This window comes from Eptatretus burgeri, chromosome 11, assembly GCF_056783735.1.
Source record: "Eptatretus burgeri isolate ZD-2024b chromosome 11, Ebu_testis_v1, whole genome shotgun sequence".
Taxonomy (NCBI): domain Eukaryota; kingdom Metazoa; phylum Chordata; class Myxini; order Myxiniformes; family Myxinidae; genus Eptatretus; species Eptatretus burgeri.
Window position 1 is genome coordinate 65,673,820 of NC_140971.1, and position 27,500 is coordinate 65,701,319.

The 27,500-nt window shown below is 42.8% G+C and overlaps 1 protein-coding gene across 5 annotated transcripts in view; it reads right to left on the reverse strand.

The window, feature by feature from the left end:
• KHDRBS2 (KH RNA binding domain containing, signal transduction associated 2) overlaps nt 1–27,500 on the reverse strand; it is a 162,118-nt gene that overhangs the window by 7,861 nt on the left and 126,757 nt on the right. For 2 of the 5 annotated variants that reach the window (XR_015049417.1, XR_015049416.1), the window contains exons 7-10: nt 25,445–25,527; nt 10,832–10,917; nt 10,073–10,280; nt 8,630–8,684 (exon numbers count right to left, since the gene is read on the reverse strand). Coding sequence is in view for 1 of the 5 variants with exons in the window: in XM_085846723.1 (XP_085702849.1) it covers nt 10,180–10,280; nt 10,832–10,917; nt 25,445–25,527 (270 nt within the window). In the remaining 4 variants the exon portion in view is untranslated. Of the gene's footprint in view, nt 1–4,210; nt 5,791–8,629; nt 8,685–9,374; nt 10,281–10,831; nt 10,918–25,444; nt 25,528–27,500 lie in introns of those variants that run through there. The other 3 variants (XR_015049414.1, XR_015049415.1, XM_085846723.1) reach the window with 3 other exon arrangements.

Here is a 27,500-nt window from a genome sequence, read left to right on the forward strand (position 1 = left end):
ATATATATATATATATATATATATATATATATATACATATATACATATATATATATATATATATATATATATATATATATATATATATATACACATATATATGTAATCTATGGGTCAAAAGTTTTAGAACACCCCCATTTTTACAGTTTTTACTGAAATGTAAGCATTTTAATGTTTCAATGTACTCTGAAATTAAAGCGTGGAACAAATAAACAATTGCAGATAAAAAAAGAAATCATGGAATTGTTTTGTTGACCAAAATGTAATCGAAATTTTTGACCTTTCAGAGTAGCCACTTTTAGCAGATATAACAGCCGAACATACTCGTGGCATTCTTTCCACAATGAAAATCAAATATTGTTTGGAAAGTTCTTCCCAACACTGTTGCAGAAGTTCCCACAAATGTGTTTCACTTGTAGGTTGCTTTGCTTTCACCCTTCTGTCCAGTTCATCCCAAACCAGCTCGATGGGGTTTAAGTCTGGAGACTGTGCTCGCCATTCCATGATTTGAAGCCAATCATCTTGTTATTTTCTTCTAAGGTAGTTCTGACATAGACTGGAGGTATGATTTGGGTCGTTATCTTGCTGTAGGATGAACCGCTGACCAACTAGGCTTAGACCAGAGGGTATTGCATGGTGCTGCAAAATGCTGTGGTCGCCCTTTTGGTTCAGGTTGCCAGTTACTCTGTGCAAGTCGCCGACTCTGGATCCAGCAAAAGAGCCCCAGATCATCACGCTTCCTCCTCCATGTTTGACAGTTGGTGTCACACATTGAGGAACCATCCTTTCGCCGACTCAACGGCGTACAAAAACCCTGCGTGATGAACCGAAGATTTCAAATTTTGATTCATCGGTCCAAAAGACCTTCTTCCAGTTTTCAGTAGTCCACTGGCGGTGCTTCATGGCCCAGGCAAGCCCCTTTTTCTTATTTTGCCATTTTAGCAATGGCTTTCTTACTGCCACACGACCTGTCAAACCTGCAGTTTGAAGTCTTCTCTTCACAGTTGAAGCTGAGACTTCCTTACTTCGACCAGTGTTAAGCTGTGCTTGAAGCTGCTGTCCTGTGAGCCACCTATCACGCAAGCTGTTGATTCTCAGAAACTTGTCTTCTGATTGTGTTGTGGCTTTGGGTCTGCCAGACCTCTTCCTATCAGAGTTTCCTCCGGTTTCCAAGTGCCTTTTGATGGTGTAGGAAACTGTACTCACTGACACCTTGGCTTCTTTGCAATTTCTCGAAAGGAAAGACCTACACTTTTAAGGGTTATAATGGTCTGTCTGTCTCCCTTTGTTAATTGTCTTTTTCTTACCATTATGATAGCATTATACTACTTCCTGCAGTGTAATATTGTCCAAATAATGCTTCAGAGGGTGCAGCAACACAGTCTGTTCCAACACTGCTTTTATACAGAGGGTTTGTAACTAATCAACAAAAGTTGGGACACCTGTAGGAATTGTTTGCATCAATTTTCAAGGCTTAATTTACTTCCATTGCTGCAGAACAGATGCAGTTGCTAATCCATTACTTGTTCCCTGAAAAGGGCCTTTTTTAACAACTGAAATTTACATTATTTTTCAGTTTTTGGTAACCTATACGTTTTTTTTTTTAACCTCGGGCAGTTTACTGCTTAGCTTTGTTCCATTTCAGGTTATTCACTGGACTTGAACTGCTTAAATTTCAGTGAAATACTTTCAGCTCACCCCTTCTAAAACTTTTGACCGGTAGAGTACATATGCATCAGGCAGAAGATAATTGGTTTTGGGTCATTTGTTGGCACAATTAGCCTGCTCATGGCCACTTGAGTGTTTCAATTCAATGGGATTTCCAAATTTCTTGCAGGATTGTGACTTGGTCAGGTGACTGTGATGGACCATGGTATGTAGGAGCTGTTTCGATCGCGGTTTCTGTGAAGTCAGTGATAGCATGCATAGGGGAGGACAGAGCGTTAAAGAGTCCGTCCACTGTTTTGATGTGGAAAAGCCCATTTGCTTTTATGAGTGGGAGGAGCATGAGGAGGGGAGGACAAAGTTGGGGTTGGGAATGGGGGGGAGGGCAGCAAATATGGGACACAGTTTGGAGGGAGGGATTTGGACTTTCAGTGGGGAGTGGGGGTGGTTGAGGAGTTGTGGGTGGGGGGTGGTTGGGGAGAGGGTTTGAAGGCATCAAGTAGAGAGGGAATTCACACCTTAGGGTTGGGAGAGGGAGGGTGAGGACTTTGGGTTGGGGGCGGGGGGAGGTTGATGATTTGAAATTTGTGAGGGGGGAGAGTTGAGGACTTAAAGTCACATTTTACATTGCGTTGATGTTCTGCGAGCCCTTGCCAGTCATAACATTAATACTTTTGTGGTTTCAATCTGCCTAACTTCTTGTGAGGTTGGCATGGGAATGTTATTGGCCCAAGTCTTTCAAGAACTGGCTGGCCAGACCTGACATTCAACTGAAGGTAATTTGGTTCAGGAATTTGAAATTAGGTCAGGGTGTCAGTGATAATTCACCACCACTTCAGCAAAGACAACTTGTGTCACCAACTACCATGATCACCAGAGGTGTTCCTGCAAAGTTCAAAGTTCACTCACAGGTATGATCCCTTGGGGTTTGGATAGCACACGCCCGTCCACTCGGGTCTTGCACTAGCCCACATCGTTGGGAGTTTGCAGTACGGCTGGCTCTCCTTTCAATGAGCGGAGATAGTTCTACAACTCCTTTGCTGTATGGAGGCTCACCCCTTTCTCTAAAATACTTTGCCAAGTAACTTAGGCTTCTTTGAGAAACTTTGTTAGCCATTCTTGGTAACAATCCTTATCTCCCACACACTATGTACTTTAGGGTGCCCTGAACATTGCAGTTTTTAGGGGTTTCTGTGCATGTACGCCGAGCATTCTGGGGCAGATTACATCATTTCAAAAGTTCCGTATTCTGGGGGAATCAACTCATCTGCAATAACGGGTTCTTTACTCGTAATAATAATAAAAAAAAAAAAACAAACAGCGATGCATTTTGGACTGTTGCATCTCATTTCGAGAACTATTTTGAACTCCATTTGCACAATAGAAAAACAAATTATGGAAAAACGTCCAGGAACTATAGAAGCCACACAGAGAGGAATAGCAGGACAAAAGCAAATCGGAGCTGCCAGGCAGTTTGGATTAGCTGTTTTATTGCTGCAAAGGAATAGTTTCAGTTTGACCTTACACATGCAAATGGCATGCATTCAGCCAGGTGGTTATGGAAAAGTAGCCCATTCCATTGCCGACAATGACAAGCCTTTCATGAGTTTTGCCGCAGGAAAAGGTAATGAAATGTACCATTAGTGACTGGGCACAAAGCCACTGCTTCACCTGTTACAGCCAAAGCAACACGACTGTGCATCTGTTTTGGCAGGAATCACACAGACTCTTTGGGGAGCGTACCCCTGAACGCTCCTGATTTCTCATCTGGCTTCTCTACCTCTTCTTCCATGAGCTTTTTTTTTGCATGTAAAAAAAACAAAAAAAAAACAGCACCATTCTCCACAATTCCCCAGGTCATTACCCACAGGGCACGAGGGAAACTGAACGTAGATCGTGAAAAAAATAATAACTCATCGATGTCTTGTCGCAACCGCCAAAAGCGCTTTGTGCTGCAATCTGTTCATCAGGGTTGCAAGATCATGTCATATATTTTAGGACGTTTCCTCCGAGGCAAGGCAGTTCGGTCAATCGAGGATAAAAATCTACCTTTTGCTGACTTGGTTGCTCTCTGTCAGAAGGCTTTCATATTCTAGGTGTTTGGCATGAATCAGGTTAAGGAAAACAGAACAGGATGTTTCTTGTGACATTATGTTCCCCTATCCGGCCTGTTTAATATTGTTTTTGTGAAGACGGTGGGATCTTTGAACTCTTACCCCCCGTCCTCTTTCTTCCTTGGCAATGAATTCGACTTCCTTCCCCTCTGTTTATTACCATTCCCTCTCATCTCTCCTTTCTGCCCCCCCCCCCACACCTTCCACCGCAACATAACGTTGCCCTCCCTTTCTCTGTGCATATGAAATATGTATAGGTCGTTATAGCGATGCACAGTAAGTTTCAAATCATGATTACACTTTGGAGAATCATGGAAATGTGCAACAAACCCACTTTGAACTTTACAAGAAACCAAGTCTCAAGAGACCAGGTAATGAACGTGTATATGAAGCAAGCTGTGATCAAACAAGTACAGCAAGACGATGTTACATTGCGATCGGGAAGAGATGGTGGAAATTGGATCTTTTTTTATTTTTATTTTTAGCACAGCAAGAATTCCACTGCAATGTGGATTGGTAGCAGGGGAAGGGAGTGAGAACTTCCAATTGAAACAAAGCTTTTCAAGCAGTATCATAGTTAATGGTAGAGAAAATCTGCCCATGCCAGCCATGAGTGCGCTCATCATGCAAAGTACATGCATGCTGGCCAGAAAGCCGAAACGTGCGGTCTTACAAGCTCCACTTGCTGTCTCTCTGTTGAAAAATGTATATGTACATGGTGTGGTAAAAAGATGGGACAGATTTCAGGATGAAATAATTCTATGATAATTGAAGGTAATTATTGTTTTTATTTTTTTCTGCTTTATCAGACAAACTGGAGATTAAACCAGAGAGTTGGTGTCAAAGCCACCCAATGCTCACCTGTTTATACATTTATCGTTTATAAAAGACTAGTCTAATAATATTTTTTATAAAGCATTGTGCAGTGAAGTCTGATCCAAATAATTTTAAAGTAATATATGTATTTGTATATTGTAATCAGTAAAAAATAGTGTGGTATATAAAAACATTAGAATCGAAAAAACTTTAACGTTGATGTGCTACAAAAAAGTTAAGTTCAAAACAGGTCAAAAAAATTTAAAATTTGAAATTATTTTTTAATTTCAACTTCACTACATCAATAATATTCCCCAAAGGAACCTCCATGCCAAATATCAGCATCCTAGTACACATATTAAATGAATGGCAAGCTTCTAAATAACTTGCACCAAAAACTTTAACGTTGATGTGCTACAAAAAAGTTAAGTTCAAAACAGATCAAAATTTTTTAAAATTTGAAAAAAAATTTTTATTTCAACTTCACTACATCAATAATATACCCCAAAGGAACCTCCATGCCACATATCAGCATCCTAGTACACATATTAAATGAATGGCAAGCTTCTAAATAACTTGCACCAAAAACTTTAACGTTGATCTGTTACAAAAAAGTTAAGTTCAAAACAGGTCAAAAAATTTTAAAATTTGAAATTATTTTTTTATTTCAACTTCACTACATCAATAATATACCCCAAAGGAACCTCCATGCCACATATCAGCATCCTAGTACACATATTAAATGAATGGCAAGCTTCTAAATAACTTGCACCAAAAACTTTAACATGTTCACGCACACGCTGATGCTCACGCTCACGCCGGGGGTATCGCTCTAGCTCTCTGTTCTTCGAACAGGCGAGCTAAAAAGACAAAAAACAATTAATCTTCGGGGATGGAAAATTGGACACGTGAACAACTAGCATTTGTGGTTGAGCAGTATTTCTTCCTTCGATATTCTCCAATTTCAGCACAAAGAGAATTCAGAAGACATTTCCAAGTTTGTGATGCACCATCAAGAAAAGTAATAAACAGATTGGCGGCAAGCTTGCATGAAATAACAAGACGGGGTACATGCCACACCGCAAAGTAATGCATGTAACTGTTATGAGAGCATTTTTCTGGAAAACTGATCCACAGATTTGGAGATGTGAATTGACCTCTCAGGTCTCCTGATCTCAGCCCTCCTGATTATTTCCTGTGGGGATATTTAATAGACAGAGTGTACAGGAACAGGCCAAGCACACTCGGTGAACTGAAATAAAACATTCCAAGTGAAATTCAGGCCATTCCGATAGACTTTCTTATGAAGGATATGAAGGGTATTGGTATCAGAACAGCGGAATGTGTTTCTCGCCAAGGGGGGCATTTTACTGATATCATTTTCAAACCCAGTGTATTCTGAAGAAGTTGCAATGTCTGTACTTTACAAAAGTGAACACGGTTAAATTAATAACTTCTTTAATTAAAAAATATTTCTCTTTCAAATGTGTCCCATCTTTTTTTCACAGCCTGTATATTGTTGTGGTTTTATAAACCGCATGCTGAGATTGAAACGCACACAGCACGTAGACTCTTTAGAATAGTTATTTCCGTAATGAAAATTAAGAATAGTGCCTTCCTGATAGGGGTTATTATGGAATTAAATGCATTGGGATGGGTCGTTAGCACCCCCTCTCAACCCACTGGGATAATAGAGAAATCAGCGCGTAATGACGTGTGCCGTGACTGCCATCATCACGTAGGGCATGCGTGTTTTACTGCCATGGCATTCGATGAGTGCGACTTTCACCAGTACTCTGGAACGCACGCCAAATTCTCGAATTCCCATTTATTGTTTAAAGCCCCACAAAGTCCTTATATTTCTGTTCATCTGGATGCATGTCTACCCTGTAATGTAATTTATTGCAATCTACTCCTCTAGTGTATTTAGTTTCCCAAATCCTCGTTTATTCCCCTCCTCCTGAAAATGACCGGTAAATGAACCACAACACGACCCAGCTTCCCTGAAATGATTGCGCCATTCCCTAGCTTTGTGTCGTAGACATTTTTGGATGTGTGGGGTTCACCCCGGGAGCATGGGGGGAGAAGGGATTTCCTCCATGTTAAGTGCGGAGCTCCGCTCTGGACGACAGCTGGAAGGACCAAATGAGTAAATATCTGGGTGGGCAGCAGAATCAGCAGGGCTGCAGGAGAATCCTCCAATGGCAGGCATGGGGCCATCTTGTAAGATATGAAGTGGCCCAATAGCTGGTCCTACGCCACTTCGGAAGATCTGGCGTGTGGCTCATTGGCCCCGCCTGCCCCAGGGGTTATAAAGCTGCACTCAGTAACTGGCCCTGTCTCTTTTTTGCATCGAGTTCTTTCGGTCTTGGTCCTGGGCATCACCCTCGAACTCTCCTTCTTGACTCGAGCTCTTGTGGTCCTGGCCGTGGTACGCACTCAAACTCTCATCACCCTCAAGCTATCTTGGTCCTTTTTGTCGCATTCTCTCTCTCTCTCTCTCTCTCTCTCTCTCTCTCTCTCTCTCTCTCTCTCTCTCTCTCTCTCTCTCTCTCTCTCTCTCTCTCTCTCTGCCCTGGTCATCATGCTCATTTCTGCCCTGGTCCCAGACACTCTGCATCGCCCTCGCTTTTTCCCTGATCCCGGACACTTTGGTTCATGCTCCCAACAGAGCTCGTGGACCCTCGGTTGTGGAGATCAGCGTCGGGCCCATTCCGGAGAACGGTATCAAGCTTGGGAGGGTGACGGTGACGTACATACCAGTATGCTGAGGCTATCTTGCCCCTCCCAATTTGTCTCCCCATGTATGTGTGGTCTTATGGGTACCCTGTTTTGTTATCCGGTACGAAAAGCATAGGTTAAGCTCAGTCTGCAACTTGTACATTTTCTTTCCTTTTTGTAACTATACATCTTGATTACTGTTTTCATTGCATTTCCCCTTTTCCTGCCCCAGATGCCCTTTGCCACCATTAAAACCCTTGAGTTCCCTTCCCTTCTTCCAGTACCCCTCATCGTTCATTGTAAATAAATTATTCTTGTTATGTTTCCAATCTGCCTGTGGTTCTCCTTTCTTCCATTGGTCCAGCAATGTCCATATGTAGATTGGCCGGGAGGTTATAATCCCGCAACTTATTGGCTCTCATATCAGTCTGGCATTGTGCTAGCGAAAAGCTCAGCCACATTAATTAAGATCCAATAAAATAACAACAGCATAATTGCCGAGGGAACGATTTCCTGGCAAGGAGATCACATGCTCTTATGCAAACGGTTTTCAGACGGAGGACCCTGAGTAACGTGGTCAAGTTATTGGCATTCACCGTCGATTAGTGACCCGCCGCGATACGAAGTTATTCGTGTGTGTCAGCCTCGATTCCCAATGAGTCCAGGGAGAACCAAGAATGCCTCCACCCTCATACCCCCAGGACTCCAGGTCCACAACAATATGGTTTTAAAAAGCTCAACATTACAACAAAGCTAAGCACAGGTATGTCAGTGTGAAGACCAAAGTACCTGGTCATATTAAACCTGTCAAACCAATTCATATACACCCCAACCCTCAAGGCCAAAATTATACATGGTCAAACAACAAACACAAGAGCCATGGTCTGAAGGCAAAATGTGTGGTCAAACAAAATGCGCCTTTTACTACTGTTTCTGTCTGCAAGCTCTATTAGCATGATAAAAATACACTTCAATGGCACAATTGACATTAAACCTTTACACTGTGTAACACCACATAATATGAGGGTGCCAGGAAGCAAAGCGAGGCAAGACACCTCATTTGCATTGGCCAACACTGAACTTGATCAATGACTTTACCAATGGATTGACCAACCAATTGAAAGATGGAACACATAAGATCAGAACATCCTTTTACGCCAAGATGGTTGACCCTCCATAAGGGGAATTTGGCAACAGAAACATGATCCATGGCCTACTATTACTGGAGTATTCAGGATATGCGACTTCCTCACAAGCACATTGCTTATCATAGCAACCTTAAGCGTTTATATAGTGTGCATGGGAAATCTCACCATGTCTGCAGTTTCGTTGCATTTTCAATCCAGTAACCCTCGGCTCCAGCCGGCTCTGTGGAAGGGAAAGCGAGAAGCGCGTTTGCAAAAGAATCGTTGCTGGTGCAGAACAAGCAGAGGAGGTTTTACGTCTTTAGAAGCCAGGGCCATGGGTAGACCTGGCTGACCAGCAGACAAAGGACCTCTCAGCCAGCGAGATGAATTGAGCAGACAACTGGGCAGCGCTTTACCGAGAATGCCCAAGTGGGGAAAGAAGCACAAAGGGGTTTAAATATATAATTATATTTTAAGGCAATTTTAAAACACATTTTTATTCTGCATGGATGTTATAAAGAGGCACGATTATGGGCTGCAGCAACCGTTATCCAGTTGCAAGCATTTAATTCATGTGATGTTATTATTATTATTATTATTCGAAATGTTACATGGTACACTTTAAACAACATGCTTTAAGAATGCCTTGACTTTGTATTGTGCGCCTCTCATTTATCGACCACTAAAACAATGTTTAACACAGAGATGATGGGAGGTGGTCATGAGGACAAGCGTGAGTTTTAAGTGTTACCTTGGGAGAGCAGGTTAAACACCCTACCCGTCCTCGCGGCCTATACGCAGCCGTATAGAGAGATCTCAAACTGCTCGCAGGTTACACCGAAGCATGTTACACGGTTACAGTCTTACAGCGGAGGAAAGGAGAGACAGGGAAGAAAAAAAAGTCAGAGAATTAAAAGTTCTTACGAACATCCCATTCAAAATCGTTTAATTGGACAAAAGTTTTTTTTTTTTTAAAGATGGCACAAAACATTGTGAGGCAAACGTTCGGGTTAAATTTTTAAAAAACCAAAAAAAAAAAAAACCGGATATGATTATTTACACTTAACATTAATTTTGTCCATCTCCATGAGCATCGTCCCGCTCCTCGATATCTACAGAAACCGATACCAACACGGAATCACACACAGCACGTCCAAAAAGGCAGACTTTACTGCTGAATGCACTAACAAGCTATTTATATAATCTGGTATGCAATGATATATATATATATATATATATATATATATATATATATATATATATATATATATATATATATATATATATATATATCTGAGCTTACAAGACGTATTGGCACAGACAGGCCCAAATGATCAAGGGCACAATTTAACAACACAGGATGTGCCCAGAGTTATGAAAGAAAGTTACTTTTAAAAGGAAGATCTGTCTGCAAATTTGTTTATTTTACATTTATGCTGCAAATTATATCAAGACCAAAAACGTGGATCGAACAAAGGACCTTGACTGGTCATTTTCTTTCTCCTTTCAAAAGATTTAAAAAAACAAAGATCCACATTCACGACGCCAGTAAGATCTAGAGTTCAATTACGAGACAGAAAGAAAAGCAGACCAATTCACCTACAACTCTGTCCGATAACACACAACTACCTTTGCAGAGATAACTGTACAGTCTGGGCTTAATTTGCACTCTCGATTCCTTTTGCAGGCTAGGCCGATAGGGAGGCGCGTGGGCACAGTGTGCTGCGTTGCCACCCTCAGAACTGCCCGTATGGGTGGTCCCGGAATGAACCCTTCGATCCCCGACTTGCTGGTGCCTTCAGCTGACGTGGTGGAGCAGGCCATGGCTCAATGTAGGCTGGGAATAAGGTGTTGGTGGAAAAGACAAAGCAAAGGATTAAATCTTCACCTACGCTCTACAGGTGTTTATTTTTTAACCACCACGAGCAGACAACTGGGTTTATTTTTTCATTTTATGATTGTAACTGCCTAATTATTGATGTAGACACCGAGATAAATCAGAACAAACAAAACCTGAAGAGTAACGTCTGTTGTAATTGTGGAAGCCATGTCGATGGTGACAGTGGCCTTAAGAAGTACGGCAGGGCCTTCAATTTTTGTCACCTTTTTATGACACGAGATGAAACGCACAATATAATGGGTAAAGGGGTTTTGTGAGCCTGTGGTTTAGCATTAAAACATGTTGACACAGGCTAATTCGACTTTAAATATATTGAGGTGTCTTGGAGAAAGGCGTCACGAACAAGCCTCACGCTGCTTTGAAGGAAAAGGCAGACAGCTGTTCTGACGCCCTTCAGAATCTAGCTGAGCAGGCCATACACACAAAGTAGAGAGTAATGTATACCGCACGTAATTCTTCCAGTCGGGTAGTTGCCGGCGTATGCTTACACGTGTTGTGGGCCTCCCACTGAATGAAAGGCTCGAAGGTGGTGGCTTCACTGTCCTCCAGTTCAAAGTCATAAATGCTTGCCGCACTGTGGGCAGGTATGGTGGTAGAAATATGCAGGGAGTTTGTGAAGGCGCAGGATGGAAGAGTGATGATCAAGGGGTGCAAGTAAGCAAGGGGTGGTCACTGTGTCCTTCTATAAAAAGTAATTACATGAGAGGTAATCAAAATTAGATGAGAATTAAACTACATACCCTAATCAGATTTCACAATAAGCTCTTGTGAGTCAATATATTTCTACCAATGCAGCCTACTTCTTCAATATACCATGAAGTCCATTTTGAATGTATCCATTGACCTATTTTTCAACCGCTATCAGACTTTGGCCCCTAATACACAAAATATCCCATAATGAAATTGTGAAAACGTGTTTTTAGAATTTTTTTTACTAATTAATTAAAAATGAAAAGCTGAAATGTCTTGCGTCGGTCAATAAGTATTCAACCCCTTTGCTATGACACTCCAAATTGAGCTCAGGTTTTTCCAATTTCCTTTGCTCATCCTTGGGATATCTCTACAATTTGAATGGAGTCCACCTGTGGCCAAGAGTATGTCAGAGCAGAAACTCCACTATGAAGTCCAACGAACTGTCCTTAGAACTCTGAGATAGAATTGTGAGGAGGCAAAGATCTGGGAAGGGTATAAAACAATTTATCGAGTGTTGAACGCTCCCAAGATCACAGTGAGCTCCATCATTAGGAAAAGGAAAGAATATGGAATTACCCAGACTCGTGCGAGAGCTGGCCATCTGACAAAACTAAGCAACTGGGCAAGAAGGACCTTGATCAAGGAGGTGACCAAGAACCCAAAGACCACTCTGACAGAGAACTACAGAGCTCCTTGGCTGAGATGGGAGAACCTGCCGGAAGGACAACTATCGCTGCAGAACTTCACAAATCTAGGCTTTATGGGAGAGTGGCCAGATGGAAGCCACTCCTGAGAAAAAAGGAACATGATAGCATGCTTGGAGTTTGCAAAAAGGCATGTGAACGACTGAGAGCATGAGGCAAAATAATCTGTGGTCTGATGAGATGGTGGTGGCAGCATCATTCTCTGGGGATGCTTTTCAGTGGCAGAGACCGAGAGACTTCTGTGGATAGAGAGAACAATGAATGGAGCCAAACACAGGCAAATCCTTGAGGAGAACCTGCTTCAGAGTGCAAAAGACCTTGGACTGCAGTGAAGATTTACATTCCAACAGGACAATGGCCTCAAGCATAGAGCCAAAGCAACACTGGAATGGCTTCAGCTTCAGAACATGAACGAGAAAGTCCTTGATTGGACCAGCCAAAGCCCAGACTTGAATCCCATTGAGAATCTGTAGAAAGACTCGAAGATTGCTGTTTGCCCATGCTCCCCATCCAACTTAACAGCATGGGAGAAATCCCCAAATCCAGATGTTCAAAGCTAATACAGACATACCCAAGAAGACTCAAACCTGTAACCACTGCCAAAGGCGCTTCTACAAAGTATTGACTCAGGGGGTTGAATACTTATTGATGCAAGACATTTCAGCTTTTCACTTTTAATTAATTTGTTAAAATTTCTAAAAGCATGTTTCACTTTGGCATTATGGGGTATTTTGTGTGAATTGGTGACAAAAAAAAATCTCAACTCAACCCCTTTAAATTCAGGCTGTAACACAACAAAATGTGAAAAAGTCAAGGGGGTGAATATTTTATACTGTACATATACATCCATAAATATACAGATACATACATATAAATATACACACATGTAAATATACATATACATACTTATTGTTATGTGGAGGGGGGTGGGGGGAGAGGGTCCAGAGTTAGATTGTGTTAAGAATAGTATGGACCATGTGTTTGAATCGGTTAGATTTACTCCTGCATTTGGGATCTTCAGGATCAGGAGTAAGTCGTCTATAATACTGTATGTGCACTGAGGGGACATTGATTGTAATCAATGGTGCAGAATATGATCAGGGCACGTATAGTGTAAAACCTGTACAGGCGAGGCCAGGTAGATTACTTGGGCACAAAGGCCCAGGAAAAGCAGCTTGAGCACTACAATGGGCTGCAACATGGACCATTTTGCCAGAAGACAGTGGGCCATGGAGGTGAAGTGAGCTGTTGAGCTCCGGTTTGGGGCAGAACACTTTTGCAACACAGGAGGATCTGTGTCTTCTCGACAACTTGGTTGGTTCCTAGAGTGGGCAGCCAATGATGGGACCTGCTGTGCGTGAAGGTGGTCCCCAGAGGTGGAAAACACCATGTCCGCACATAAACACACCCGTTCCAGCTGGAGTTGGACCTTTGAGAGATAACATCTCTCTCCCTCTCACTGCGACTTCTTCACCCCCAGGAGGACCAGTTACAGAGACCAGACAGCTCACCAGTGCTCCTCATCGCCATTCCCCTTGCTCAAGTCACACTTCGCGCTGTGCCATGCCAACCTGTTTGACCACACCACCGACAACACCAGCTCATGTCTGCCTCAAGTCTCTGCCTGCATCTTTGTTAATGGTACAAGTCCAGTATATTGATTCAAGGAATTACAAGGAATTTTTTATGCGCAGAAGGAGACCATTCGGCCCATCATGCCTGCGCCACACCAATGCCAGATGTAATAAATCCACCAATACCCCTTCCCTTTGTGTGCAGCCATTTGGCTGCTACACTGGTGCTCATTTCACCGACTTCGGAAGGATGACAGGCTGAGTCAACCCCCTGGTGTTAATTCAGCGGGAAACAGGGCTTGAACTCAGGACCCGAGGATAACAAGCCACCACCGTAACCACTAAGCCAACACCAGGTTTTATGGTGATGGCTTCATAGGTGATATTCCATCGGTGATGGCTTCAACAAGGCTGAATTTGGATCAAACACTGCAAATTTTGTCCGACATAACGTTCATGCGGATTACGGCCTGACATCAGTTGCTTCTGTCGGCAAAGCGATCGACCTTATTAATAACACTAAGTCGATGTGCTTGCAGGGAGGCCTGAGATTGCACAAATTCATCTCAAATTCGAAATATGTCTTGGCTGCCATTCTGTCCCAAGATCAGGCAAAGGCAATTCAAGATCTCGATCTGATACATGATGCACTACCGTTGGAAAGAGCTTTGGGCATCCATTGGTGTGTTGAATCTGATACTTTCCAGTTTCAAATCAATCTTAAAGACCATCCACTCATGAGACGAGGTATCTTATTGACAGTGTGTTCGATTATACGACCCTCTAGGATTTGCAGCTCCTGTTGTCCTCATAGGTAAAAAGATATGACAAGAGCTAGGCAAAGATCAGATGGACTGGGAGGGTCTACTTCCACAATCTCTTCGACCACGATGAGAACGATGAAGAAACAACCTCTTGCTTTTGGACTCACTGCAGATCAAAAGGTGCTTCAAACTGACCAACTTTTGGGGAAGTCAGAAAAGTTGGGAAGGCTAGTCTGAAAGCACATTCAAACCACCACAGGATGGATCAAGATCAAGGTGAACTGATTGCCAATTGTGAGCCTGATCTACAACACCCAGTAATGCTTCCATGACATCATCACATCATGACTTTGATCACTTGACACTTCCATAAACGAGCTGCTCATCAAGGTCATGGGATAACCACCAATGAGATCCGGACCAGTGGTTTTTGAATTGTTGGAATGAGTTCGGCAGTCTCAAGTTACATTTCAATATGTGCACTGTGTCGAAGACTGCAACAGTCCAAGAACAAAGAATGGCTGACTTGCCCACAGATGGACTGACCATTCACATACTGTGCTGTGGATGTTTATGGTCCATCAGACAGAAGGAGCTGAAAAAGTATGAAGTCCTGTTCAGTATTCACGTGTATGGTGTCCAAAGCCATTCACATTGAAGTTGCCAACTCTTTTGAGACAGATGCTTTTATAAATGCCTTTCGTGGTTTTATTGTTATTCGAGGCCTGATATACCAACTTTGGTCGGACCGAGGCGCTAACTTTTTGGTAGCCGAGAATGAACTTACAAGAGCATGGGCTGAAATGAATCAAGACAGTATCAACAAGAAGCTCTTGACAAAAAACTGTGATTATTTCATGTTCCCTTCAGCTAGTCACATGGATTGTGTCTGGGAGTGGCATGTCCGGACAATACGGAGCGTGCTTGCTAATGCGATACGTCAAGCCGGTAACGAACTTGACGATGAGCTGCTGAGGTTGCTGATGTGTGAAGCCACGGCCATTGTGAATCGTCCCCCTCTGACAGTTGACAACTTGAGTGATCCCACATCACTGGAACCCTTGTCACCCAACCAGTTGCTGACACTGAAGTCTCAAGTTATAATGTTGCCTCCAGGTATCTTCCAAGATGCTAAAGTGTATTCCTGCAAGCATTGGAGAAGAGCACACACAGTACCTGGCAAACCAGTTTTGGATGAGATGGAAGAAGGAATACTTTCAGAGCATAACTTCAAGACAGAAATGGAATGCTCCTCACTGTAACTTACAGATGGTGGATGTGGTACTGATGAAAGATGAAAACCTGGAACGTAACCACTGGCAGTTGGGCGAAGTTCTAGAGACCTACCTGGATGAAGACGAACATGTTCGCAAGGTTAAGCTGACCATCGCCAACAACTATGCCTGGTGTTGGCTTAATGGTTCGGGTGGTGGGCTTGGGATCCCAGGGTCCTGAGTTCAAATCCTGCTTGGCTGTTGAATTGATACCAGGTGGGGTTAACTCAGCCTGTCATCATTCCAAGGTCGGCAAAATGAGTGCCAGCTTGCTGGGATGATTGAGCCATTCGAGTAACCTGCGTTGGAGTGGTGACCTGTCCAGGATTGTGCCCAATAGCCCAGGAGACTACTTTGGCAAGCAACGATGCTCTGTCCAGGGTATGGTCCCAGTGGATGGATGGCAACATGTCGCTGAATGTGAAAGGTTTTCTGCTTCATCCCTCAGTCTCACATCAATGCCTGATACACAAGCGTGTCCTAATCTTCAAAAATGATAGCCATACTTAAGTATAGTGTTTATGTTAGAAATTAAAGAAGCTAATTTGAGGAGGTAAGTAATGCCAGTCATGACATTTGTGGATGAGTAAAGAGTCATCATCCTTTTAGCCACGTGCCTTTTTGTTTAAACAGTCTGATCGGAGGTTCTCGGAGGATGTCCTTGATGGAGCTATCTGGGTGGTTGTTCATTGCGGACACTTTCTCGCTGGGACTGGCTCGATGCAAAGTTTATGGCTCACTGCAAAGCATTAAAGCAAGGAATTCTGCAAAGCTTACAGCACTGCAAAGTTTACATCATTCCATGAAGCCTATCCTGCATTGCAAAGTGACTCTGTGTTGTGAGATTCAAATCAAATTACAAGACCATCTGCTTGGAGAGGCTTGTTTTGTGAGATCAGCCCTGTTTTACGTACAAGTGCTTTCCGTCGAGACACGATGACTAAAAGTGGTTAATATGTTTTTTTATGCAGACAATTGAATGATTGGAATGCTTGTTATGCCTCTGCTGATGAAGTCATCAAAAGCATTATGTTTTCGGGTTGCCCGTCCATACGTATTTCCGTCCATGCTAATTTTCTCTGCAACCTCTTATTCAATTGACACGGAATTTTCACCATAGGTGTGGCTACTCGAGTAGAATGTTTTAATGATAATTATGACGTCATAGGTCACGTTGTGTGGCAGCAGTGTTGGAAAAATGGAAAAACTTTGGACCTCTGATCTCAGAAACCGCTCCATGGAAAAGATTGAAACTTGGCACATAGCAAGTACTCCCTGTGGGAAAAAGTTTGATTTTTTTTTGATAATGTCATAGCTGGCTTTGTTATGACATCATCACTGCATTCGTCACACTCTTTATCTGATCAGTATGAAATCTGAGGGTCATCGAGGGCTAAATTGCATGGGGGGAAAAAACTTGATGTCATCGGACACATGCTTCGGCAGCCATTTTTATTTTTAATATAAAAACCTTCAAAAATCTTCTTCTCTTAAATGGCTGAACAGATTGAGACAAAACTTTACAGGCATGATCGCGAATTCATGAAGAACAAAAGTTCTCCACCTATGACATCATCAGTCACATGGTTTGGCAGCTATGATTTTTTTGAAGAATAAGCCTTTAAAAATCCTCTCCAGAGCGGCTTCACAGATCGAGCGAAAACTTGACCCACATGTTCCCCAATAGTGGGGCAACTTAGCATAACAATTGTGCATTGTGTGAAGAAAGCACCAAATTTGGCACACTAGTAGCCTATCATATTATGAACAGATTTGGATATTGGGCCATCTCAAAATTTTTGATGGCAGTGGAAAATGGCTGCCACAGCCATCAGCGGCTGAATTTGAGATGGCCCAATATCCAAATCTGTTCATAATATGATAGGCTACTAGTGTTCTAAATTTGGTTCTTTCCTCACAAAATGCACAATTGTTATGCTATATTAGGCTAAGTTGCCCCACTACAAGCCTTGGGGATGCCATGGTATTCACAAATTATTAATAGGTCACATGGTCTGGCAGCCATATTGGATTGAACGAAAATCTTTAAAAAAATTATTTCTCTTGAACCACTTTATCAATCGATGTGAAACGTCACAATTATGATCGAGTAGTGATGGGGAATATATGTTTTACATTTCAACCTGATTGGACACATGGTCTGGCAGGCAGAATTATTTAATATTTTGAATTTGGGTTCAGGGATTTAATTCAAAATTGGTACAAGTATGTATAATGATGTAATAATGTAGGTGGAGGCATATCTGGCGATATTGTGACGTTGAAGAGTTCCCTTATAATTTTATTTGTTCTCATGTAACCACATTGCATGCCTTGTATCGATGGCATTGGTTAGTTTTGTATATTGCTTCATTTGATGTACAGTTTCATGGAGTCTTTGGGAGCCTCAGAGCCATCTGGAGTTTTATCCCTTGGGAGCTTTTTCGGAGCTTTGGATTTCCAAGAGCCAAAGGATTCTCTTTGAACACAACTTGTTTGTTTCTGCGGCCGACAACATTCGAACAGGCAATACTACAACTATGAAAATCCTCGCGGCAGACAAGCAGTTGCTGTCGCTTTACATTTTAAGCATGCAGTGTTTTCTAATACTGTTTTTGTGACGTTTTTAAAACTCGACAAAATAAGGATTTTGTAAAATTTAGCTACAATCTTTTTCAAATAGTGTGAAAATGGTTTGCATTAGCTGAGAGCAACTTTTAACCAGAGGAGCAAGCCAAGCCCCAGCCCTTTCCCTGCCTTCGGGGGGGGTTCCCCGATATATGAGGCTTGATTGCCCAAAATGCCCAGGGCTTGGAAAATGTATAAAGAACAAACAAACAAACTTGCACATATAATTGTCGCATGGAGGGGTCTGACTAACCTCACCTGTCATGCCAGGGATTTGTATAACCCCTGAAGTTCACTGAATTTACCAAAATTTCACTGCATTCATTGGTTTCCCCAATGAAAACTGTTGGTTTCCCCCAAGAATCGCTCAAATGCAAGCCTCATTTGATGGCTGTTTTATGTACAAGCACTTTCCGTTTAGACAAGAGGACTACAACTGCTCATGAAAAGGCAGAAGGCAAGAAGACATTTCTTGTCATTAAAATGTTGATTAAAATAATATGGGGTGGGGGGGAGTGAAGATAGACAAGACGCTATAAATATGGAACAGATCTGGTGGTGAACAGACAAACAAATAAGGAAATAAAGAAACACACACAAACTTACATACAATGAAAGTACAACCCCAGTAATGGCACCAACCACACAGCCTTACTCAACAAAGGGGAACAAAACAGGTGAGGACTTGAGGCTGGCACAAGCTGGCCTTGGTTCATCATGATGGTGTTGTGCAGGCTGGTGGTTATGACAGCAGGCAGGACAAATGTGAGATTATGGCAAGGAGATGAAGGCAGCAGCCTCTCAGTGGTCCTTCCGTAGGGATCAATGGGGGTAGAGAGAGCATGCATGCATGTGCAAAAGTTTTTATCTCCTCTTTGGGACCGCCCATGGATGGTCTTTATTGGCCACTCAACAGGACAGGAGGTGGAGCTTTGACACAACTTCCACCCTGCCCCATCAGGAACCAACTCACAGCTCACAAGGTCACTTATCCTACTCTTCTTTTGCAAGCACTCAGTATAATTGCCGAGCATGTCAATTATCTCACTCTAAAGCACATTTATAGTGCTTTTCTGGTGCATTTGCACCAACAAGTCTTCTACCTGGCCTCGCCTGGACAGGTTTTACACGACATGTCCTTACCGTATATTGCTCTATGATGAACAGTCACTGCCCCCTCAGGGCACATATTACACACAACTCATCTCTGACAGATCCCTAAAACATGCGTAAATCTACTCAAGCACACACCCCAAGCTATTCTGAGCACATTCTAACTAAGGATACCCCCCCTCCCTCCTTCCATATACAGTCAGTCCTCGTGTAACATTGCAGTAATGCTCTGGAAAAGTGCGAGCAATGGTAACTGAAATGACTTAAAGGGAATCCAATTTCTCCATAAGAATTAATGTAAGTAAGTGGGTTAGGTTCCTGCAAAAAAAAATTATCGTCAGACAAAAGACATCATTTTACATATAGAGTGTAAGTTTGAAATAATTTTAAACAAACAATTGAATATCATCATCTCTAGTTGCTTTTTTCTCATCATCTCGAATGAGGGAAAGCGTTTGAATTCCTCCCAAACACCCAGTCCTGAGGCCACCAGCTGCAAATAACTCCAGAGCTTGGCAGGTTGCTAGCCAACCACAAATGCCACTGATTGGTACCACCAATCCTGCCATGGTTCGCACTACTTCACACGCTACCTTTCCCTTGGATGGACAGCACCAAGAGGGGCTCGTGCCCTCGATGCATACTTGTTTTAACTTACCTGATCAGGTGCAGCTGAGCGGAGCTGCCAAGAATGCACCGGCTAACATGTCGAGCCAATCAGTGAGGTAAAACTTCCTGGGTAACAATACGTGCGGACTATGCTGGATCAATGAATGAAAAGATGCTATGAATTGGGTACATTTACAATAAGAAAAAATGAAAACAAGAAAGGGTATGGAAAGGTATGTGGTACAGCAAGCAATGTTTATATTAGAAGGGCAGAGACAAGTATACATTCAGCAGAGACAAGCAAGGACTGGTGAGGTGTGGCAAAAGAAATACAATTATATACAAAAGAAAGCACAAGGCAGAGCTATGTCATTCTTATACTTCTACAATCTTACTTTAGTTAACATGGCAGGTGCCATCAGAAACACTCCCGAGGATAGTTAGAATAGCAAAGAAAGATGAGGAAAGTACGAGGTGTTTGTGACCTCTTTACTACCAGGTGGGGCTGACGAACCCACATGTTGCAATCGCTGAGGAGGGGGAAAGGAGGAGGAAAACTGAGGGTGTCTAAGGTGTGTGGTCAGAGGAGGTGCAGGTTAGGGTGTGATGAGGTGTAGGATGAGGTGCAGAGAGGAAACTAAGAGGTGCATATCAGTGAGGCCACCCTGAAGGGGACACCCGTTTATGACTTGCCCGGGTAATCGCTGAGCTCTTTTAAGAATATGCATCCACAGTGGATGAGACGGAAAAGAAAGAACGACTTGTGAGGAAGTAGCTTATTAACCTGTAAGGAAGCACTCAGTATAAATGTCATCATCATCAATAACATGCAGAAGAACTGAACCAGTATATTTCTCAAGAAGTCTCAAGTGTTTGATGCCACTTGTTTGGCCCTATTACTGTGATTGGTCTGGCATCCAGATCTCTCAGTCACCCAGCACTCCACGCCGCAAACTCCATTTCACCCTCGCTCCAACCCATATGCTCCATTCTGTTCCACCATTCCATTCGGTCTCTCGTCACCAAGCCAAGCTGAATCACGTGATCCGCGAGCCCTGTTGAAGCAAAAGCTGAACTACGAGCGATCGCACCATGCGGGACGCACGGCTCTTTATAGATACTTGGCGAGGGAGGAGTCTAAATTCCAATCAGGATGGGCCGCAGGAGTTTCACAGCACCCCTATTACTGTAAGGATGATTTCCTTGGTGCTGATTCCGGCCATGAACGGGTACAGCCATGAAGACAACCCCATTATATTCTGGGCTTCCTCACATAACAGAGCTCTTTACTTAACTTGGGCACTGTGGCATTTGGTTGTGCTCTCCGTGCGCGAATGTGCGCTGAACACCCAAATGGGGGTCATAATCGAGCTGAGTGCTAGCGATATCCTGACGATGTTGAATGGAGTTTAGCACACACTTGCGCTCCAAGTTAGATGCCTGAATGTACAGCATTCAAGTGTCTGTAATGGCATGTGGAGCCCCTTGCTCCCTGTTACTTCCAAAAGGTGGTGGTAGAGCAGTGAGATTATGGTATTGTGGTCCATGTTGGTGGTGGATGTGGTCGGTCGGTATGGTTGTTCGTTATGATTGAGGCGGCAATGGCGAATGTACAGTGAGCTTAGTTAAAGGTTCAAAGGTGTGGTGGTTATAATAAAGGCATTGTGAGGTTGTGTGATCATTGCAGCATTAGTGGTTAGAGTACGGTGAAGGTTGATGTAAAGTGCCCATTGGATTATGGCACGCGATTCAAACATGAAATTGGTGCGCATATGCTTATGAACTGCGTCATATGTAGGGCATGAAGGAGAGGTTCATGTGCAGATTTAAGATGGCAAAAGGAGGAAAAGCTACCCAATCGCACACAATGCATACTGACCCATAAACCCATTACATATGCAGGATGAGCTACCTGAAACGAATACCACCAAAATAACTATCTCAGGAACTGCTATGTGTTGTGTGCCATTGCCTTGGGGAGTAACGGATTCGCAGAACCGTCACACTACCCACTTCCCTTTACCAGACTCGCAGACTCGTCCCAAGTCTCCAGGTCATCGTGTAAACATGTATGTGTAGTCCCCTCGAAAACAATTCCCTACAGATCGCTGAGTGTGACATTTCAAAAAGTTCCATACATGTCCCCAAAATAATAAAACCTAATGTGTTGTGCAACAAAACTATCTGACTCACACGGACAGCCTTATGTTACATTGCTGGAATGTTGAACTAAGCATAAACAGGTGGGCTCAACAATAATACCTATGTTCAGTCCATAACTTACACTCTACCGCTAATCCAGAATCTGCAAAGAGGAAAGTTAGAATCATAAGTGAATGTTCTATGCAAATTCATGGTTGCTACTTGCGGCTTTCTCACAAGGCTGCTGAAGGCAGCCTACCCTACTTATGGAATTCTGGTACAGCACACCACGTGTTGTTTCACAATGTGAACTGGCCTCTACACAAACACACAACTCTTCATCTTCCACTCTCTCAGGCATTTTATCTTTGACCCTCTCTGGGATTTTATGAAGTTTGCACCTCAATGGAGCAACATGAGGCCACAGAACAGGTGGTCCTCTTGGGCATCATGGCCCACAGAACAGGTGGTCCCTCTATGTCGTGACAAGGCAACAGGCAAAGGAATGGCAAGGGCAAACGAGGCAAGGCAGAGCAAACCCAGGTCTGCAGGTGATGTTGGCCAGCCTCATGATGGTCTCCTACATTATGCAAGGCAGGAATGTGCGACGGCAGCAGATCAGGCAGCCGGCTTCAGCCCAAATCTAATCCAAACAACCCCACTAATCCCTTAAACTACTCTCTACCACTTCAGTACCTCCGAACTCTATCTCTAACTGAACACCTGTCCCATTAAACCCTGCTACCTAATCTATCCCTCCCAGATACTTTAATCCCTATAACTAACCTATCTCTCGAGAGGCAATCAATTCACACACGGTGACAAATAAATGAGGTGGCATGGCACGACAAGGCTCACAAGTGGATATTCCCATTGAGAGGGAGGGGGGGTGCATACCTCTATACCAAAATTTGGGATACAATGGGTCCACACAGAATCCAATTACCCTCCTCCATTATTCCAGCAGTTGCAATCACACAACAATGGTAACAAAGGGGAGCATCCCTACTCTATACCGACATCACAAAACTCCATTTCATATTTTACCATGACTCCTCACCCCCTTACAGTGCTTCGATGTGACCAATTTTCCCGTTGCCCTGTGTGTTGGTGCTTCATCAAATTAGGGCCTGGCTCTCAAATTTTCATTCTGTCATCGCATGATATCGTGGCTGGGCAGTTTAACTCCACTTGCAAGCATGCCTGCTTTGGAAAACTCGTACATGACACCCCCGGGCCACTGGGGCCGTCACTGAGCTTACCTGCTCTCCATTCCAAAACATGGTGGAAGCTCTCTCTCCGGCTTCCCCCCTGGTGCCATCACTGGCAATTGGTGCTCCAGGCCCCTTCCCTGAGTACCTGGGCCCATACATATGGCATGCCCCACTGGGCTCATGGCTCCCAATGTCTGAGGTGCCCTCTACAACAATAAACTTCAATCAATGAACCACACCAAGCCCTTCAAAAACACTATTGCCCTTTTTAAATTTATAAACTTTCTACAAACAGCACCAACTGCAGAATGACATCCCATTCCAAAACATCTGAACCCCCTGTATTCTAACACCAATGCAGACGAGGGCTCATCTTCAGGGGTGGGGGGGTGGGTATAGCATGCTCCACAAACACCCTTCTCATATCATTCATTCAATCCTCATTGCATTCACAAAACGGAAAATCATTCCAACCAAGAAACTTAATGTTTTGAGGGATGTCATAAAGGACACAAACAACAGACATGAATAACTATTAAATGTGATAAATAAGGTGGTGTCAAAGAGGGTGCCATAGATGGCGGCTGTAAACTTCTGAAACAGTTTGGTCATTTTTCTCGAACCTTCAAAACTTTTATTTTATTTCAATTGAATTATATACTTGAACAATGGAGAACACAAATCACCTTGTTGGCACTTAAAAAAAACAAAAAAAAAAACACCTCAGTTTGGAAGTACCTGGGCAAAATTTTACCCCCATCTCGACCAATAACATTCACTGTTCTCGTTCAAAGAACGGGGAAATATCGAGATTCAGACAAAATGGTGGTTTGCACTCAGAAACGCGTTCGTCCTCGGGAATCGTACTCATGCTTGGAAACGCAAAGCAAGAGATTCACCTGTTGGAAGTCTTCTCAATGGGGTTGTCACCTCAGGGAACGTAACTTTCACAATTATTAGAAATATCTTACAAGCTGCAAGGCCAAGACTCCACAATCAAAATGGAGTGATTAGTTCAAAGCAGAAGCAGATATACCACAAGGCAATTCATTTGCAATCCAGCAGTGTTTGTTTTGACGTCTCTGATGGAATGTAATTTACAAGCTTGCTCTTGTTGAGACCGATGGTGAATCAATTAAAGCTCCGAACAGATATTTCGATTTTCATGAAGCAATCTCCATGGCTTTCCAATTGATTCCTTTGACGAGGGGAAGTTGAGGGAAGGGGGGTCACAAAGTGATGTAGCTGGCATGATAATGTCTCACCACGCCTTGAGACGCCAGTTGTTTTTACATGCATGTGTGGAACATGTTTTGCTGCTGGGTGTGCGGTGACTGTATGCGATGAAGATATCATTTATCAACTTTATATTTGTAATATTTTCCATGAGTTCCTCTTTTTCAAGTTTTACCGTGTGTGTGTGTGTGTGTGTGTGTGTGTGTGTGTGTGTGTGTGTGTGTGTGTGTGTGTGTGTGTGTGTGTGTGTTTTATTTTCCTACTTTGTCGATTCTGCCTTGGGATTATTATGGAAGGTATCAGGTATTTAATGTATTTTAAGTCTCACTGGTATTGTAGTTATATATCAAACCCTTAAAATGCATACAGGACTTGAAACGACAATCGACCTCACTAATGTTAACGATATCACTTTTGTTGCCTGTGGCCTTTTGGCCAATCATGCCTGTGCCATGTGCAACCTTATCAATTTATTTATCTTTAACGTACTTTACTACACATGCACAGCACGTTGGAGCTTTTGCCCATGCCCCCTCCACCCCACTGCACGTACCTGTTATTGTTCGTCGGAATGCTTGTCCCTGCCCCATATCATGTACGTGCTGGAACTTTATTAGATGTACCAATTGCCCTTTAATTACATCCTTATTCTTCTTAATTTAACAACTACATCCCTTCATTGTTAATTTGCAAATTAATTCACACATCAACAATTGCTGTGAATGGATCAACAAATGGACGATGCCTTCAGTAAATTGGGAGGATTTTCCTCATGTGAGGGATAAGCAGATACATTCGATTAACAGCATACGTGATGCTAAGCAAAAAAAGAGAAATCTCTCAAAATACCGAACTGCGAAATGATCGGTAAATACTGAATCAGGTGAGAGGTTGGTTAGAGGGTTGGGGTTGGGTGTTGGGTGTTGAGAGGTGGGGGGGTTTGGGTGGTGGGAGGTGAGAGTTGGGGGTGTTGGGTGGTGGGAGATGAGAGGTCAGAAGTAGGGAGGGGATGGGGGGGGAGGTGAGGATGGCTGTAGGTTGGTGGACAAGTTGTAAACAAAACAGCTGAGATGGAAAAGCTTTTCCTCATCATCAATACATGTCACATTACAAAAATCATTCAAACACCTATCTGATGTTGCTTTCCTACCTCTGCGGCACCGCACAGTAGCTGTTGTTCATCACGTCATAACTCAGCTGCTCAACTGCCCCAGGGTATCCATCACAGTAGAGCTATGGAAGGTGTAGAACACATCAGGAATGTGTGTCATGTACTCCTCAATTCGGCTCATGTTTATCACAATTCTCAACTCCGGCAGCCATGTTAAGTTGTCCCACAAACCTAGTTTCATATGTCAACCATCTTGCGGCATCATGAGTGTTTTTTTTTAATCACAGCTCTCTGTGGATTGCAATCTTTCTTTCCATTATTTCTTCCCTTTATATTTTCTCAAGGAAAATTGTTTTTGTGGTCATGTGTCGTTGAGTACATGCCGAGCTTTCTATTATTGAATGTACACATCATGGTGGACGACCAAATTACAATCCCTTTCATGAAGTCAAAAATTATTTTTTTATGCGTGAGAGATATACATGAAATTTCAACTTACCCAGAATGGAAAAACTTGAGCATTGTTAATTCAATTTAACCTCAGCTTGGAATTGTTGGTGGTTAAGTGGGCACAGCCTCACTGGTTGGGTGTGATTCCCTTTGCTGTTTTTCACTGGATTCATCAACGATTCAGTGTGGACGGTAAAGACAACACGCTCCGTTCGATATGAGAAAATTGGTTTGTGCCATTAGCACTTCAAAAAATTAACGAATACAAGAAAAATGTAGCAGCCGAACTGAGTGGCACATGTAGATGCCAGTATTCTGCAAATGCCCTTACAAACCAAACATATAACAAGATATCGCAGTGATTTTACTTCAAAGTGAATTTTTTTGTGAAATTCTTTAGAGAAAACATGGAGAACCATTAGGCTTTATTTTGTCATGAATAAGTGTTCCTATAATGAGGGTTATGACTAAATGCAATGGGAAACTAGTCTTTATAAAAGGACAGAGTCTGTCTGTGTCGGAATTGTCAGATGACTCCGCTTGCATATGGTCAAACCTCGGTAATTTATTCATCGGCACACACACACAATATTGGGACAGTTTGAACCTCACGAGATACAGCCAGACACACATGTACAGCATTGGGACTGCAAACTGTCCACCCAGTTTCATCCGAATCCGTGCACAATGTTTTGAGATATCCTGCTCATAGACAAACAAATATGGCTGAAAACATAACCTCTGTACACCTTCGGTGACGGGGGTAACAAAGGTCGTGCGCTGTGACACTGAGAAACAAACCTCACAGTGCTCTTCAAATTGGGAGAAATAATGTCATAATCGGTCACGATTCATTATCTTCCAAGCAGAATACAGCAGGTGGGGGGGAAAAAAAGTCTCATAAATTCAGAACATGCATCGCATCAGACATTTAGGAACATGATTAAAAAAAAGAAAAAGCATGCAACGGTTTTCTCTCATTTACTCCGTGGTTATGTGATCCTAACGTTTTATGACCCACTCCAAACCGCACCAATCCACCAAATATGTATTTTAACGACTGCCCAGGAATACGAAATCTGAAAGGTCGTGTTACCGCCCTGCTGATTAACCGTGACAATGAGAGGTTGGCAGGATTCTTAGAGCTCTGCTGTGGCCATCGGTCGATGCAACTCATGGTAATGCGACCAACTGTGAGATATTTTCATTATTATATTTTGATTGCCCAGAAACCGCAAAAAAAATTAAAAAAACAGAAGTAAAACTTGCGCGGTGAAATTGGACCGTCACAGAGCCTTTCCAATTATACAACTTCGAAGATGATCGATTTCACCACAATTATTTATCATCCACGAGCCGAGCGATTCCCTTACCAGACGTATGGTGGGAATTAAAATTTAATCTGAGAAGTTTTGTCTTGACAAAATCAAATTTCTGCTCGAAAATAAAAATACGGTTGCTCCATGCATAATATATCATTATTTAATTTCCTCCACATGCCACTTCACTATCGTATCTCTTCACAAGGCTGAATAACTTTGAGCACTTTCGTTCATCATGCACACACACACACACACACACACACACACACACACACACACACACACACACACACACACACACACACACACACACACACACACAC